This window comes from Xyrauchen texanus, chromosome 6 (assembly GCF_025860055.1).
Source record: "Xyrauchen texanus isolate HMW12.3.18 chromosome 6, RBS_HiC_50CHRs, whole genome shotgun sequence".
Lineage (NCBI taxonomy): Eukaryota > Metazoa > Chordata > Actinopteri > Cypriniformes > Catostomidae > Xyrauchen > Xyrauchen texanus.
Genome location: NC_068281.1, coordinates 38615409 through 38631424, shown reverse-complemented (window position 1 = coordinate 38631424; position 16016 = coordinate 38615409). Strand labels below are relative to the sequence as shown.

The 16016-nt window shown below is 39.0% G+C and overlaps 1 protein-coding gene across 1 annotated transcript in view; it reads left to right on the top strand.

Moving 5' to 3' along the window:
* Window positions 1-16016, top strand: part of LOC127645568 (histone-lysine N-methyltransferase 2C-like) — a 122403-nt gene that overhangs the window by 66504 nt on the left and 39883 nt on the right. Inside the window, exons 23-32 of the mRNA XM_052129228.1 lie at window positions 804-926; window positions 4116-4229; window positions 4771-4913; window positions 11284-11461; window positions 11612-11713; window positions 12329-12376; window positions 14403-14540; window positions 14636-14668; window positions 15432-15581; window positions 15841-15985. Of these exons, the coding sequence (XP_051985188.1) occupies window positions 804-926; window positions 4116-4229; window positions 4771-4913; window positions 11284-11461; window positions 11612-11713; window positions 12329-12376; window positions 14403-14540; window positions 14636-14668; window positions 15432-15581; window positions 15841-15985 (1174 nt within the window). The remainder of the gene's footprint in view (window positions 1-803; window positions 927-4115; window positions 4230-4770; window positions 4914-11283; window positions 11462-11611; window positions 11714-12328; window positions 12377-14402; window positions 14541-14635; window positions 14669-15431; window positions 15582-15840; window positions 15986-16016) is intronic.

The following is a 16016-nucleotide window of genomic DNA, read 5'->3' as shown; positions in this document are numbered from 1 at the left end:
CCTCTCATCTGTGTCACTGCTCGCATGTTGATAGCAGACATGCTGAAGAAGATCTGTGAGGTCTTGTCCATGTGAACGCACTTTAAAGCCACACACAGCAAAGTCAAAAAACTTGTTTTAGCACAGCAGTTGATTGACAGGTAGATCTTTCAACCTAGAAGTCCTTGGTTTCACTAGACACATGCTTGGAGCATTACATTTCCACTATCGTGTGCATATACAATTATAAAAGATGCTATACCCCCCTAAATATTGCCTTATAACCGAAACAAATGCACGTATGATGAATACAAATAGACCATGATGGAAATTGTACAACAATGTTTTTATTTGAAGAGCAGAGAACAGCATTGCTTTTCTGTAGAATCATTCCCAGTGATGTGGTCATGAATAATATGGGAAAAACTGTTTTAACATGACCATTTTCTCCAAATGTGTAAAAGCTTCATGAACATTGATTGTGTGAGTTTTAGCACCTCTTGATTGGTCATCTTCAGGTAGATCGCCAAATCAGTTCATTCAGCCGCACACACCTCACAAAGTCAAGCCGACAGCAGATATTTTTTGTAGATATTTAAAAAAATTATCAGGAGGTCGTGAGCTGCTTGCAAGCTGCTCCGCTCGTAATTCGTCACACACGATGCGAGCTGCGACCACACGAGCACCAATGATTTCCACGCCATCTCTCCCGATTGGGAAAAATCGGTCAAAATGTAACTTGCTTCACCTCTGAACCAACCTCCTCCACCTCCCGGTCCAAAGGCCTCTTCAAACTGTGTAGATTTGTTTTTGTTGTGTTGCAGAAGTTGATATGGTGGATGGTGAGGTGAAGTCAGACTCCAGCCCTGAAAGAGAAGCCACTGCAGAAGACGACTCTAAAGATACAGATGCCAGCAAGAAGAGGAAAAGGAAGCCCTACCGCCCAGGTGAGTTTAGGGGTTTGGGGTTTAACTCATTTTCAGTTCAACTAAAGGGGAAAAAACTTGATTCAGTCATGGACAATGGATCCACATGTTTGAAATTAGTTTTAAATTTAGATTGCCATGTAATTTCAATTGAATTACTAGAAGTAGAAAACCTAAATGAATCAAGTAAACCCAACAAAATGCAACATGTCAAACAACTCAAATGAAAGTATTTTCGTAATATGCTAGCTAGTGAGAGTAAATGTTAGCATGGTAAAACAAGCTACTATACTAAACAAGCACTACTGAGTGCAGCTTGCTCACTATGCTATGGTTCGCACAGCAATTTCTCACTGAATAAAGCAATAAAAATACTCATTAGTGATGAGCGGATCGATCTTAAAAGTATCGATACTTCTGAGACTGATGTTGTATCAAAAATATTGATCCTCACACGAAAATATCGATTCTAAATAATGTATTTATTTACTACCTAGGGGTATTATTATTTGGTTACCACGAACAATAACATAAGCGTCAAAGTGAAGTAAAAAGGATTAGGCTATATTAGCAAATACTTGTGCAGGATGGGAACTGTTTCTTCCACTCATCTTAACATTCATAAATGCTGAAAAACACAAGCAGACAAACGCTTGCGCCGTTCAAACAAGAGGGATCAGCGCCTTGTAGAGGTAAACAAGCTTTTGACCTGGAACTTTTTCAATCCAATAATGCAATTCCGCAGCACAGTTGAGTGAATTGTTTTTCAATATTATTATTTTAAAAAATGTAAAGAGATTCTCTCTAAATGCGCACAGGGATGCACTGGGGAGCACTGGCAAGACGGACAGTCGGACTGAGCTGATCCAGCAATCAGAACGTTCATTTCAGAAGCGATTGTATATTTGCTAATCAATAATATTTTCCATTTTAGTAAGGGGCGGGACAATTCCAGCCTCTGATACACACACACACACACACACACACACACACACACACACACACACACACACAAGCATCCCTGGAGAAACTATCATTTGCACTGCATATTTATTTTCCGGCTAAAAGTAAATATATGTATATGCATTTAAATGTAATTTATGCAGTTAAACTTTGTGAAAATACTGCATGTTATTGCACCCCTGACAGATTTGATGCTATTTTCTTTTTTTTTTACCCTTTACTGCTGTTGATGGTGCCTTTTTCTCGTGATATCAAATCATTTATATTTAAGTAGGAAAACAATTTTACTCTACACAGAAAAGAACATAATATTACACACACACAAAAAAAACCATTCATTTTTATGTAGGCTATACACTCAACTAAAGGATTATTAGGAACACCATACTAATACTGTGTTTGACCCCCTTTCGCCTTCAGAACTGCCTTAATTCTACGTGGCATTGATTCAACAAGGTGCTGAAAGAATTCTTTAGAAATGTTGGCCCATATTGATAGGATAGCATCTTGCAGTTGATGGAGATTTGTGGGATGCACATCCAGGGCACGGAGCTCACGTTCCACCACATCCCAAAGATGCTCTATTGGGTTGAGATCTGGTGACTGTGGGGGCCATTTTAGTACAGTGAACTCATTGTCATGTTCAAGAAACCAATTTGAAATGATTCGAGCTTTGTGACATGGTGCATTATCCTGCTGGAAGTAGCCATCAGAGGATGGGTACATGGTGGCCATAAAGGGATGGACATGGTCAGAAACAATGCTCAGGTAGGCCATGGCATTTAAACGATGCCCAATTGGCACTAAGGGGCCTAAAGTGTGCCAAGAAAACATCCCCCATACCATTACACCACCACCACCACCAGCCTGCACAGTGGTAACAAGGCATGATGGATCCATGTTCTCATTCTGTTTACACCAAATTCTGACTCTACCATCTGAATGTCTCAACAGAAATCGAGACTCATCAGACCAGGCAACATTTTTCCAGTCTTCAGCTGTCCAATTTTGGTGAGCTCTTGCAAATTGTAGCCTCTTTTTCCTATTTGTAGTGGAGATGAGTGGTACCCGGTGGGGTCTTCTGCTGTTGTAGCCCATCCGCCTCAAGGCTGTGCGTGTTGTGGCTTCACAAATGCTTTGCTGCATACCTCGGTTGTAACGAGTGGTTATTTCAGGCAAAGTTGCTCTTCTATCAGCTTGAATCAGTCGGCCCATTCTCCTCTGACCTCTAGCATCAACAAGGCATTTTCAGCCCACAGGACTGCCACATACTGGATATTTTTCCCTTTTCACACCATTCTTTGTAAACCCTAGAAATGGTTGTGCGTGAATATCCCAGTAACTGAGCAGATTGTGAAATACTCAGACCGCCCGTCTGGCACCAACAACCATGCCATGCTCAAAATTGCTTAAATCACCTTTCTTTCCCATTCTGACATTCAGTTTGGAGTTCAGGAGATTGTCTTGACCAGGACCACACCCCTAAATGCATTGAAGCAACTGCCATGTGATTGGTTGGTTAGATAATTGCATTAATGAGAAATTGAACAGGTGTTCCTAATAATCTTTTAGGTGAGTGTATATGGTAATACAAGATAAAGTGTTAATGTGAACATTACTACACTCATATTAATGCTTAACAGTTTATTGTTTATTATGAATTAGTTTATTAGAATAATAATAACGTATTAACAATTTTCATAATAGCCTAATTAAAGGAACAATAATGACACCTATTACTTTAAATACATATTTAACATGAGGTTACCATACCATTGTTCTTAACAGTGTACTCTATACAATGCCAGCAAGAAACTTAAATTCTTACACATTTTACATGAACTGTATATAAATATAAATTAATTTTAGAGATCGGGTGCATGTGTTTTTATAAATTCGCGGTATGCCCACCTCTTCAGACACTACTACACCACTGCTTCAAGAAACGAATTGTTCAGAGATTTGAACTTATTGTTTTGAAAAAGATAATACTCATTTGATAATTGAGCCAAAGCGATTGAGAAAACCGTTATACAAATGGATTAATCTGACAAGACACATTTTAGTTGAATCAACTAAGTTCAACTAATGTGAGTTCCCTTGATTACATAATTGTGTTTGAGTAAAACTAATAATAGTGAAAATGTATTTCTTGAGTGTATGTTTAAGATGTTACTTTTGATGTATGTAAATAAATTCATAATTAGAAATGTAAAAGAATTCTGGTGCTTGTCTGCTTTTTCTCAGGTATTGGAGGTTTCATGGTCAGACAGAGGAACCGGACGGGCCCTGGAAGAACCAAACCAGCCCTGGGCAGGAAGGACTCCACTGGCTCTGAGACCCTGCAGGGCAGAGACGAGAGTGAGCATCATTCAACACTTTCAGCTGAGCTATATATTTCTCTAGATGACTTTGCTGGGAGCTTATGTTATTTCATAAATATGGCTTAATTCAATATCTTTGAGGTCCGTTCTTTTTTTAATGTGCTAGAAGTATGTGGACACCCCCTTCTAATTAATGAGTTTGATACTCTGTTAATTCCAGTGAAGACAACTCATAATACTACTCCATACATTGGCATTCTAGGGCATTGGCGACTTTGTGGCAACAGTTTGGGAGAGTCCTTTTCTATTCCACCATGACAATGTCCCTGTACACATAGCAGGGTCCTTAAAGAAATAGTTTACTGCATCTGGTGTGGAAGAACTTAACTGGCCAGCGCAAAGCATAGACCTGAACCCCACTGAAAATCTTTGGGGTGAATTGAAATGCCAACGGTGTGCTAGGCCCCATCGCCCAGCATCAGCGGCTGACCTCACTGATGCTCTTGTGAATGAAAAAGAGCAAATATTTTTATGTAAAGAACATAGAGTATATAACTACCCATTTTCTCTCCTGATAGGTTGGGGAGACCAAGCACCTGACACACCAGTTGATGAAAAACATCCTTTGTCTGATTTCCCAGACAATCCTGAGGTTAAAATACGGAAGCGTTATAGGAAAAAGAAGACCAAACTGGAGGAAGCATTTCCCACTTATCTACAGGTTTGCCCTTTGTCAAACATTAAGACCAAGAGGACACATTTTCTTGCACTTTTCACCTTTTGTATTTGCAGATAAACTTAATTTACTACATATGTGCAGTTTCTGAAGAATTTATGAGTGGTGCTAACCACAGTGTTAGGGTGTTCTGGGTGGTTGCTTGCTGGCCAAATTCAATAGACCCCAAGTCACTATTATATTCTGGTCCCTGGATATGGCTCTCCTTTTATGTCTAGAGACTATGGGATCCACAAATCCAGTCACTTACAAAAGGAACAGCAAACCTTTCCAAAACAGTCTGTACAATAATAGGGATCATAGCACAAATGGTGCAGAGTGAGTTTCATGCAAGTTAAGTGTTTATTAAAATTCATAATAGGGATGTGCATAGATAGTCGACATTTGTTTAACCGTTCGAAACGAAGACCAAGCTGGAGGAGTATTTGAATACCAAAATCACTATTTGGTTATTCTTCAACCAGATTCGAGCCTGACGGTACCGACAGTACATGTTCGGGTCAGTTTTTGAAGTGTAGGGTGAGTTAGGGGCTTTTCACACCTGTTTTTGCGTGCATCTGCGCTGTTATTCCAAAAGCTTTTTCTATTTAAACACACTAAAGGGGTGTCTTTGATAAAGAATACTGTGTTGCAGGAAATTATTTTTGTTTGACTGTAATGTAAGTGATATTACCTTTTGAAAATCCATTATTGTGCAATATTAATATTGTGCAATGTTAATAGTGATGCCTGCCTAAGTAAGCTTAACCTCAAACAAAGGTTTCCAGACTTGATCGCAAAGCCTTTAAGGATATTGAAGATAAAAATGTGTTATCCTTGGTCCTTGGTTTCATTGGAAAGCAGTCAGAATTGCCAAAAAGGAATGGTTGAGTATCCTTAAGGTTGAGAAGCAAATCCTTAGCTTGACATTGTGTAGCTAGTGCCCCTTGTACAAAAAGTACCATTTCTAAGTAGCACGTTTTTAGAATTACCAGCAAACTTTCACAGATGTTCACTTAACCTTAACAGTTACAAAATCCAAGGGTGTCACCAGGCAACTTCTACAGATGAACACCAGACGCCACAGCTCTTTTTGCAGTACACTCAACTCTGGGATGAACTGGGAACTTGTCTAATCGAGTCTGACACGTGGACTTTTTGGGAGCATTAGATGATGAAATTTTCTCTAAACAGCTCAACCTCTTGGTGTTTGTCTCAAGAGAAACCTTATGGGTTTGTTGTAGACTCCCTTGTGCACCCACTTGCTGACTTAGACATTTATGACAGAAAGCATATGGGGTGGGTGGTATGACCAAATTCATATATCAAGGTATGAGTAATTCTGTCGTCACGGTAGCGGTATATACAGTATATTACAATTTTTTACTGGAAATGTAATTTTTACTGTCCATTTCATCTCTCTGAAAGATTTAGCATTTTTATATGGGTTTGACATATTAATAGGATTTTGGTCTTGGCAGACTAGATATGCTATGCCTCTGCTGCTGCTAAGCTGCTGTTAAGCTGCTGTTGCAGAGAAAATATGGAGATTTGTTACTTCTAAAACAAACAGACATTCTGTGTTAAGCATGTGGACATGCTGTTGCTGCTGCAAATTAGACAAAGCAAAATATGCTACATCAAGCATGTAGGATATGCTGCTGCACAATTATTCATACATACAATCCCCATGTAGCAGATCTAGACCAGTGGTGCTGGGGAGGAGGAGGCTTTCAGAGAAACACTATTGCAGCACTCTGCAGTGAAACCAGCTTATCTCCAAAAGTGAGTAAGTTAAATGTTAGACAAAGAGAGAGACGCTTGATTTGCTACCTGATTTCATCATGCGAGCTGATTGGCTTAGCATGTCATATGTATGCGAGCCAATTGGCTTACTGATAACAAGTTCGAAAAACGTATCAGCTTGCGCCATGTAGATTTTCATGACTGAACTTCAAGTATTTTTTTTTTTTTTTACAATCTAGTGAATTACAGTAAAACCTTACTAATGAAATGTACTTCATCTCATTTGGTTATTTTTCTTTTCATTTGGAACTTGATGGATGCAAATGAAGATATGATTATTCATAACAAATGAATGTTAAGTCTGGCATCAGTGCAAATACAGTTTCACATTAAACAGAAGTCCTGCCCACTGCTAACTGTGCAAATATATCTTTATTTGAATAAACGCCATTGCCAAATATCTTTAGATGCACACATTTTTACTGTCACAGTATATACCATCATCATTTCCAGCCCTTGAAAGCATGTGCAGGAACATCAAGAGGGAAATTATGTAATTGTATGGTAAAAACGTTAAGCTAATACTAGCTGTACATGCTAGCTTCTGCGTCACCATCGAGCTAGAGACTCAAACCTAAAGGAGCTTCTCAGAAGAGCCACTTTAAATCAATTATTGAAAATGAAGGCTTTTAATTACTCAGCCAGGCCAGTTCTCAAGAGCTGAAAGCTGTCAGGTGAGCTGAAATGACGGAACGGGCAAGGCCGCGGCAAGTCGCATAACCACTGATACAGCAGGCATGTTATTTTTCATTCTTGTCCATGTTAATGCAGTGCACATGTGCAGGAGCGTGTGTCTTATCAGATTGCGTGACTTGTGGGACTGTGCTGGAGTGCTACGAGACAGAATTAAACATGAGCTCATTTGAGGAGGTACCACAACGTGACAGTCAGTGAACTCTTAACTCATTGAGCCAGAGCCACAATGTCGGTCATCTCCAGCAAACCTGTTTTCATCAGTAATCCCTAGAAAATTAAAATTCTATAATTATTTTGAACGGTGTGACTATTTGCACTAGGTGTAAATAGCACCTGTCACACTGTGTGGCTATTTACATTCAAATATTCTGAAATTAAAGACAAACTGTGGCCTCAAGTGTCACTGCAATGGTGTAGTGTGAAGATGGTGTGAATGTGCTTTTTTTGTGCGGAAGGGCCTAGGTTTGATTTCCCCCTTTTGTTCCACTTTTCCGCATCCTGTTCCTGTCTCAACTTTTAATATTTCCTTTATTACTTCTTATAATATTAAATGAAAATTAATCCTCGCAGTGAAATGTAACAGTGATGGTCAGGGAGTTAAGAGAGATTTGATCCGTGGGAAATTAACCATGGATTACTAATGTAATATTGTAGTAGCAATATGTTTTTGGTTGAAGCCATAGTTTTAATGCAATTAACCGTGAAGTCACTACAGTAATATGGTGTTAATACAGTAAGTTTAATTTTGTGGTTACTATGATTTTACTACAAAGTACCATTGTGACACTTTGGTTACTGTAGTAAAACCATGGTTCATATTTGTATGGGATGGTTTAGGGGTGGGTGTAGGGTGTCTGTGGGACTCTAAGGCCATGTACACACTACAAAGTTTTGGGAGTGACAACTGCATTTAAATGTGGGAGTGAATCCCCTAAAGTATAGTTCCATTTGTGTTTGGTATACAGGACGGACTTCCACAATTATAATGATTGACAAGTGAAACATGAATGCCACCAGTTTTACACTTTTTTTGTTAGCTGTTTTTGAGAGATTATCCTCCACAGATTTATTATTATTATCTGACAATGTTTAGTTAACTGCAGTCGACAGAATTGCTGTGTTTTAACAGCACACACGCTCTGGACTGTAATATACAGGTTTCCCCGAGACCACATGGCTGATGAGAGAAACTACAGATGAGAGAGAAAGACTGGGAATGTATGAATGAATGAAGACACATACCTCTGAAAGTGTGATTTACACCAGAAGAAGACAGACATATCTCACATGTGCCATTAATCACGTCATTAACAACTAGTGGTTCAGTTCGGTTCCGTACACACTGCATGGAATTTTTGAAAATGCGGTTGTCACTACCTGAATTTTTTGGGAGTTAATTTGGTTGTAGAATGCTTTTGTCACTCCCATATTTTACCAAACTGTGTGTGTACAGAACAGGATTAAGCACTAAAAGGTGAACTGACAACCGAATTTACTTTCATTTTATATATCCACAATGAACAATAAACGCACTGCTATTTAATTAGTATTATAAATAGTATCTGGCACTATTAGTACCAGGGTGCAACTTGCATTTAACACTTTTTTCACTTAGTTCAAAGAAGATGCTTTTTGTTGCTGTTTACACTTACTGCAAGTAGCCTCTGCCTTATTTAAACCCATATGGAGGAGATATTTTAAAGATTGTCTCAATCGCTGATTTCCATTCAATAGCTGTTGATAGTGGCTAATTTTAAAGCTTTAAAAAGCATCCAAGAATGTAATCAAATTAGTCCAACTTCTGCATCATATTCCAAGTCTTCTGAAAGCATATAATCACTTTGCTATGACCTTGTGAGGGAAGCACGTCTCAAATGCTTCTCCTTTTTTACGCAGATCGAATTGCTGCCTTATGGCCATGACTAATGCCCTAAATAAAGCGTTAGGTTCCAACTTGGCTTCATGAAATTCATAATGCTCTCTCTCCCACCACCGAGAGGCTCATGCTGTGGCCGTATCTCTGAAATGCCCCTCAAGAGGTGTACAAGTCCGCTATAATGCAGATTTCCTCCAATACTGCTTGGGGTCCCAGTGTCAATCGGTTTCCCAATTTCATCCATCAGTTTGGCTTATATCTCAATTATATAGAGATCCATGGGTGAGCCCCCGCTTTGCCCAATTGGTGGCCTGGACGGTTGAAGTGGAAGGATCCCATTCTCCTCATCCTCGAGAAGGCGATCGATCATTTAGTCATCATCCTCCTCTTCTTCTCATGTCTCCTCGATGGAGACATTGAAAAGAGGAGGGAGGTTCGGGGAGGCTCTCGCCTTTCAAAAACCCTTAACAGGAACTTAGTGCAGTGCAGGCAGCATTCAGGGTTAGCCAAGGCTGTCTGCTCATATTTTACTCCCAGGCAAGCGATGCACTGGGGGTGCGAGTCCTTAGCCAAAATCATGGCCCCCCCAAGAACACATGCGAGAAGTTTCCTTCACTTTTGCTCTGTTTGGTTTGGTCAGTGCCATGGTCCAGTGATTATCCTCCCAACTCAGCACGAATATGTTAGCTCAAGGCCAAAAATAACTCTCTCTTATAATAACTAAATATGACAAATAACCCCTCAATGGTGCAGTAATAATACCAACTGTGTCAATTGGTAAAATGGAGAGAGAAGATAGAGAGATTACACACTATATCACAATTACAGTTTCTGAAAATATCACCGCATTTGGCGACATACCTAGATGGCTTGACCTTTTGAAATACGTCAATAATCCAAAAACTCTGCTGAAGGATAGCATCCAACTCGATCTTCATGGAGAGGAGAACGGGAATGATGCAAAGGCAGGTGACAGAGGTTTATATTGAACTTAAACATTGTCAATGTATTCACCAGTTTAAAGAATTCTATAAACAGAAGGTCTGGTCACAGTACAAGGAGTGTGGGGTTTAAATCGTTGTATTCATGTATTCATATGCTTGTTATCTTTCTTGTAGATATTCTGATTAGCATTGTGGGTATTACTTACAGATGTATTGTATTTATTGGCCGTGCAGATATTCGGATTACCATTGTTAATAGTACTCTGATTATTTACTTGAGGTAATATGGTGTGTAATTCATGATACGCTGTGTTTTCTTTTTTCTATTTATTTAAAAAAAAAAAAAAAAATTATCATCTTTTTTGTGTTTTCTCGCTCTTGTTTTTCCCTTTACTATAACAGATAGGGGTGGGTTTAAATAAGTTCGACTTCTTCCCATTCCTTTTCGAACATTTGACTGATCATGTTGTTAAAAATCAAATGCTTCTTACTACCATTGTTAGATGGCATGCTATATGTATGCCGTATTGTTCGAAACAAATTATAAATAAATAAATAAATAAATAAATATATTCCTGGTCAATGCTGTGACTTGTCTGTCATTGGACAGACGTGGTGCTATAAATTACTTCCATAATTTCAAGCACAAAGCGTACTCCCATAGTGAGATACCGAACAAATGTTTGTTGAACCAGTATGGCAACACGTCAATAACATCAAACCTCATTGGTTCTTGCGTGTCTTGTGACCAAAAAACTTTTAAGTTTGACTTTTATAACAATAACAATATTAAGAAATTCTGTAAAACAAAATTGTTTATTGTAAGCTGATGATACCTAATGCATTGTTAATGTAAAGAATATAACCTTATTGTAAAGTGATGCCTTCAAAAAAATGTATTTAATCTTTATTGAGTTAAAGTAAGTGTAATTAAGTTTTAGTCATTTCATTACAGATAAAAGTAATTTGTTGCCAGTTCTTGCCATGGTGCAAACAAATTGTTTTTAGATATTTTAATATAGATGTGCTCTGACTTCAGTATCTTTGCTTACAGGAGGCCTTTTTTGGAAAAGACCTGCTGGACCAGAGCAAACAGAGTCGACAGGAAACGACACGGCTGCTAGAGGATGAGCGGGACAGGAAACAGCTTATGACCAATCAGATGAAGCCATCGTCTAACCTTTCACTCAGTGCATTAGCAGCACCACTGTCCAGTAAAGCAGTAGCAGCACGTATGCTTCTCAACATAAACTATCCTATTATGTCTCTCTTTCCATCAGTATTACATAACTACCATTTCACATTCATGACCAGTAGTCATGAGTCCAGCTATACTAACCATTAGACCCTTATAGTAATGTTCCTCTTTTTCATATCCTCAGAGAACTGTGAGGAGCGATTGGTGGAGCTGTCTGAAGATCTCAAATCAGACACAGAGCTGCTGGGAATGTTCTCTAATAATATTGGCAAGCAGACTGAGTCCGGTAGGCCATTAATACGGTCTAAACATAAGAGACACAATACGTTTATTTTCTACTGTTGTCAGTGTTGGGGAAGCTAATATGAAACTGTACCTTCCTTAGCTACAAGTTTCTCTACTCATAATTAATAATTAAACTACACTCAAACCACCCCTTTCAAAAAATGCACTTATCACAAGTTGCTAAGGTTTTGTTTAGTCATTTTTGTTCAAACAGCAAAAAAAAAAGTACATTTTAACAAACCTGATCCATGTGTTTGTATGGTTTAAAACTTTTGGAAATGTGTTGCCTAAACAGGCAGATCAGATTTCAAGAAGCTATTTTTGTCATTCGGAATGCATTGTGACTGCAAATTCATACATAATGTGCATTAATGTCTATTGCTGTGTTTGCATTCACTCATATATGCTCACAGGAGCATTGCTGCTTTTTGTGACTGTAGTTACTCCCCAATAGTGACTTTCCTTTTTTTATGGCATATTCATTGCATTGTTAGCACATTTCATTCAACAATGTGTATGAATCATCTGTACAGAGGCTTTCTTTCTTGTTTTCTTTTCATCCATTCATTTATCCATAGTGCTGATCTCTCATTGTGTTTGGTTTGGGTCTTTGTAGGTCTTGATTTTTGCCCTTTCCAAGTTGACTACTCTCCTTCACCATTTGGTAAGAGCTTCATGGTCCAAATCATATATTTTTTTATATATATTTAAGTTTTTCTTTTTTTCCCCTCACCTTTTATTTGGGTTACATTTGTGTTATTTCACTTACTGAAAGTGTTTTTGGTTTGACATACAGTATCACCCGTAATGTGTACTGCACCTGAATCCTACCATTATGAACCTTAAAGTCTATTAAGGTTTATGAAGTGAAATATCCCAAAGTCCAACTTCTTTCAGAACCATTTATATTACCCAACTGACTGAGAATGATGCAGCAATTCATTGCTGGATGAACAGGCATGGTCAAGGACGCTTCCCTTAAAACAACACAGAAAGAAGTAGTTCTGGAGCCTGGCATTTCAGAAAACCGAAGGCACTGATGAATGGCATTTTTTCTCAATCTATAGGGCCTCTGTGTTGTATGGATGAGTGAAGAATATGTGCACTATTCCACTGAAATCCACAAGTCCTTGGTTTGATAAAAGGAACTGATCTAGCAATTTCTGGATGACATTGAGCATTAATCCCCACTGTAAAAACAGCCTTGGATGATGAGGCTGTACGACCTACCACAGGGCCTCAGTAATTTGTCTAGCTGAATTATTTGCAGTGCAAGAATTATTATTGTTATTTAGGTTTGTCCAGGTCATGAATTACTTCAGCTAGCAAGGACTATAACCGTAAATGCTTAGTAGAACTTTCCTCTGGACAATATTATTGCTCAGAGGTTGCTTTTTCAATGCTCAGGTGTCATGGTATGTGGTGTTAAGGACCCAAATGCAGATTGGCAATAATGAGCTTTTATTTAAATAAAAAGAAAAGAAACATAACCAAAAACTCTCACAATGGAGAAAGAACAAAAACAAACTACAATAACACAAGAGGTTCTTGAAATTGACAGGAGCAAATGAAATAATACAGCACACAAGAGGAGCTACTATAGGGAGAGAAATCAAACGAGTTAGCAAGGAAGGCAGGTGAAACAAATGAACTAATAATAAGCAGACAAGGAGACAGGGTATGACGCAAGACTGAGAGACCCGTGGCAATACAGATCCAAAACAATGCCACACACTCTCACAGACACAAACACACAAATGGCATGAGCACGTATCACCAGAAACTACAAGGCAACATGCGCTCATGCCAAAGTACAAACTAGACAAGAGAATGCATGGCAATGCCAACAAAGCTAGACCTGAGCGTACACCGCAAAGCAAATACCAGGCGATGCACACAACAGGCGACTAAACGAGACGGGACATCTGTGTGAGAATTTGGCCACAAATAAATAGGCACCGAAGACCGAAGCGGCTGAACAACAACACAACATTAAGAATGATCGCGTCCCAGATGTGCAGTGCGAAGCGAGCGAAACGTAATGCGCACCCGAGGTCGTGAGCGACAGACACAAAAAATTGACACAAGTTCATGCCGCAAGAATGGCAAGAGCAATGCACTCATGCCATTAAGACAAGACATGGTGTAGTGGGCTAAAGCACATAACTGTTAATCAGAAGGTCACAGGTTCGATCCCCACAGCCACAACCATTGTGTCCTTGAGCAAGACACTTAACTCCAGGTTGCTCCGGGGGGGATCGTCCCTGTAATAAGTGCACTGTAAGTCGCTTTGGATAAAAGCATCTGCCAAATGCATACATGAAAATGTAAGACTTAATGGAGTTCTCAGTTATTTGCCATTTAAGTTTGAACTTTCTCTCAAATGATTCTCCTTCAATTACTTTGGAGAAATTAAGCATAAAGATATAAAGCATAGAGGTATACAAATTGATTTGGATAGCATAGCTCAGATAATTTTGGTTTTTGAGGCATTTATGAGACATGTTTGAGATTATATTGAACTCAACTGGTTTTTGATTGCAGATTTTGAAATCTTGAGGCAAAACTGAACATAGTTTGGGACATTGTTGGAACTTAATTTCCGGATTTCATTTTGGGACATTGACTGCACAGGCAGCACATTATTTGTCCATGTATAAAAATGCTATTGTGTATATTTGTGTGTATAGGTCTGGATGATGCACCTTTAACAGAAGAGGCATCAGTCTCATCACAAACTCATCTAGGCCGAGCCCACCCACGTCAGGCACCTGATGAGCCACTGGATGGCATCCTCAGCCCTGAACTGGACAAGATGGTCACCGATGGTTAGTACACCAACTATAAGCATTACATTGGATAGTAACATCAAAAGTGCTTTCTTTAAAAGTAGCTTAATAACCTTAATTTCTCTGCCTTACAGAATCGATACTCAGCAGACTATACAAAATACCAGGTATGATACAAACTCAAAGCGTCAGTTTTCATTGGATATGTTCATTATGATATGTTGTGAATGAAGCTGTGTGCTCACTGTATGACATATATGCTGTCTGAGACTAAATTGGCCATCGTTGATTGCTTAGTTTGACATGATCACCAACAGCTGATTAATTGCCCTTGAGATGAATCTTAGCCTCCAATAAAGTTTTGACTGTAGCCTCCTACAAAGTCATTTTGAGTCACAGTCCTGCAGTGTGTGACTGCTCTTATGATGCAATAGGAGCACAGCGATTGAAGACATAAGACATCAAATTATAGCATCAAAATGATTCAGAGTTTGCTCTGATTAATGATGTAAATGCCCAGTTAATTCTATTAGTTGTGACCAAGGTCCAAAGGTACTGTAATAATGTACAGTGTGCCATAAAAGTTCAGTGATGTTGCACAGTCTGCTTTGGCTTTTACCCAAGATCTTATCCAAAAACCTGACAAGCAACCATTTTAAAGGACAGTATAAAATGCACAGTGTAGACTGCCCTACTAATCCAGAACAGCAGCATAGAATTTAGAAAAATGGCTTTATTGATTGTCCAGCCCAATGTGGATTATCGAATTTCCACACTCTGTTTTCTCTGAATCTGAGCATAGTCCATCACAGCACAGATCATAGTCAAAGAGATACGATTTTTGAGTCTCAGTTTTGACCAAATGTATAGTTACTACGTTTTGCATTTGTATGTCAGTACAGTTGGATTAACATAGATGTTTCCTTACAGAGCTTGGTGGGAAAGATGTGGAGGATCTCTTCACAGCTGTCCTGAGCCCCAGCACCAGCCAACCTCCTCAGATGCCTCAACAGATCCAAGGAACTCAACACCTGCATGGTCCTCTATGCCCTAGTTTACACCCTTCTCAACCCAACTCAGGTGTGTTAGACGCATTTATGAATGTTTCAATTATATGGTTGATGTTCAGTGCTGCAACAGCCCATTTACGAAAGTGTGTGCAATATAAATGTATGAACGCATGCAGACTTAACCTTGAAAGTTTTGCTTTGCACACGTCTTGGGGATGATTCAGTTGGCAAACTGCATTGCATTATGTTGTGTGCCATCTTGAAGGCCAAGCATTGTTGAACGTGTATGCACTTTTATAGATGAATTGTATCAATACGTTTTTGTACAGGAATGTCTTCACGGATGCCAGTGATGAACGGTCTGATGGAATCCAAACAGCAGTTTCCAGAGTCCCACATAGGTCCTGGAGTGGGGCCTGATATGAATCGAAATATCCCCCCAATGGAGTGCATGCCTTTCTCAGACAATCTTAGGTCAGCCATGCAAAAATATTTGCATCCTGGC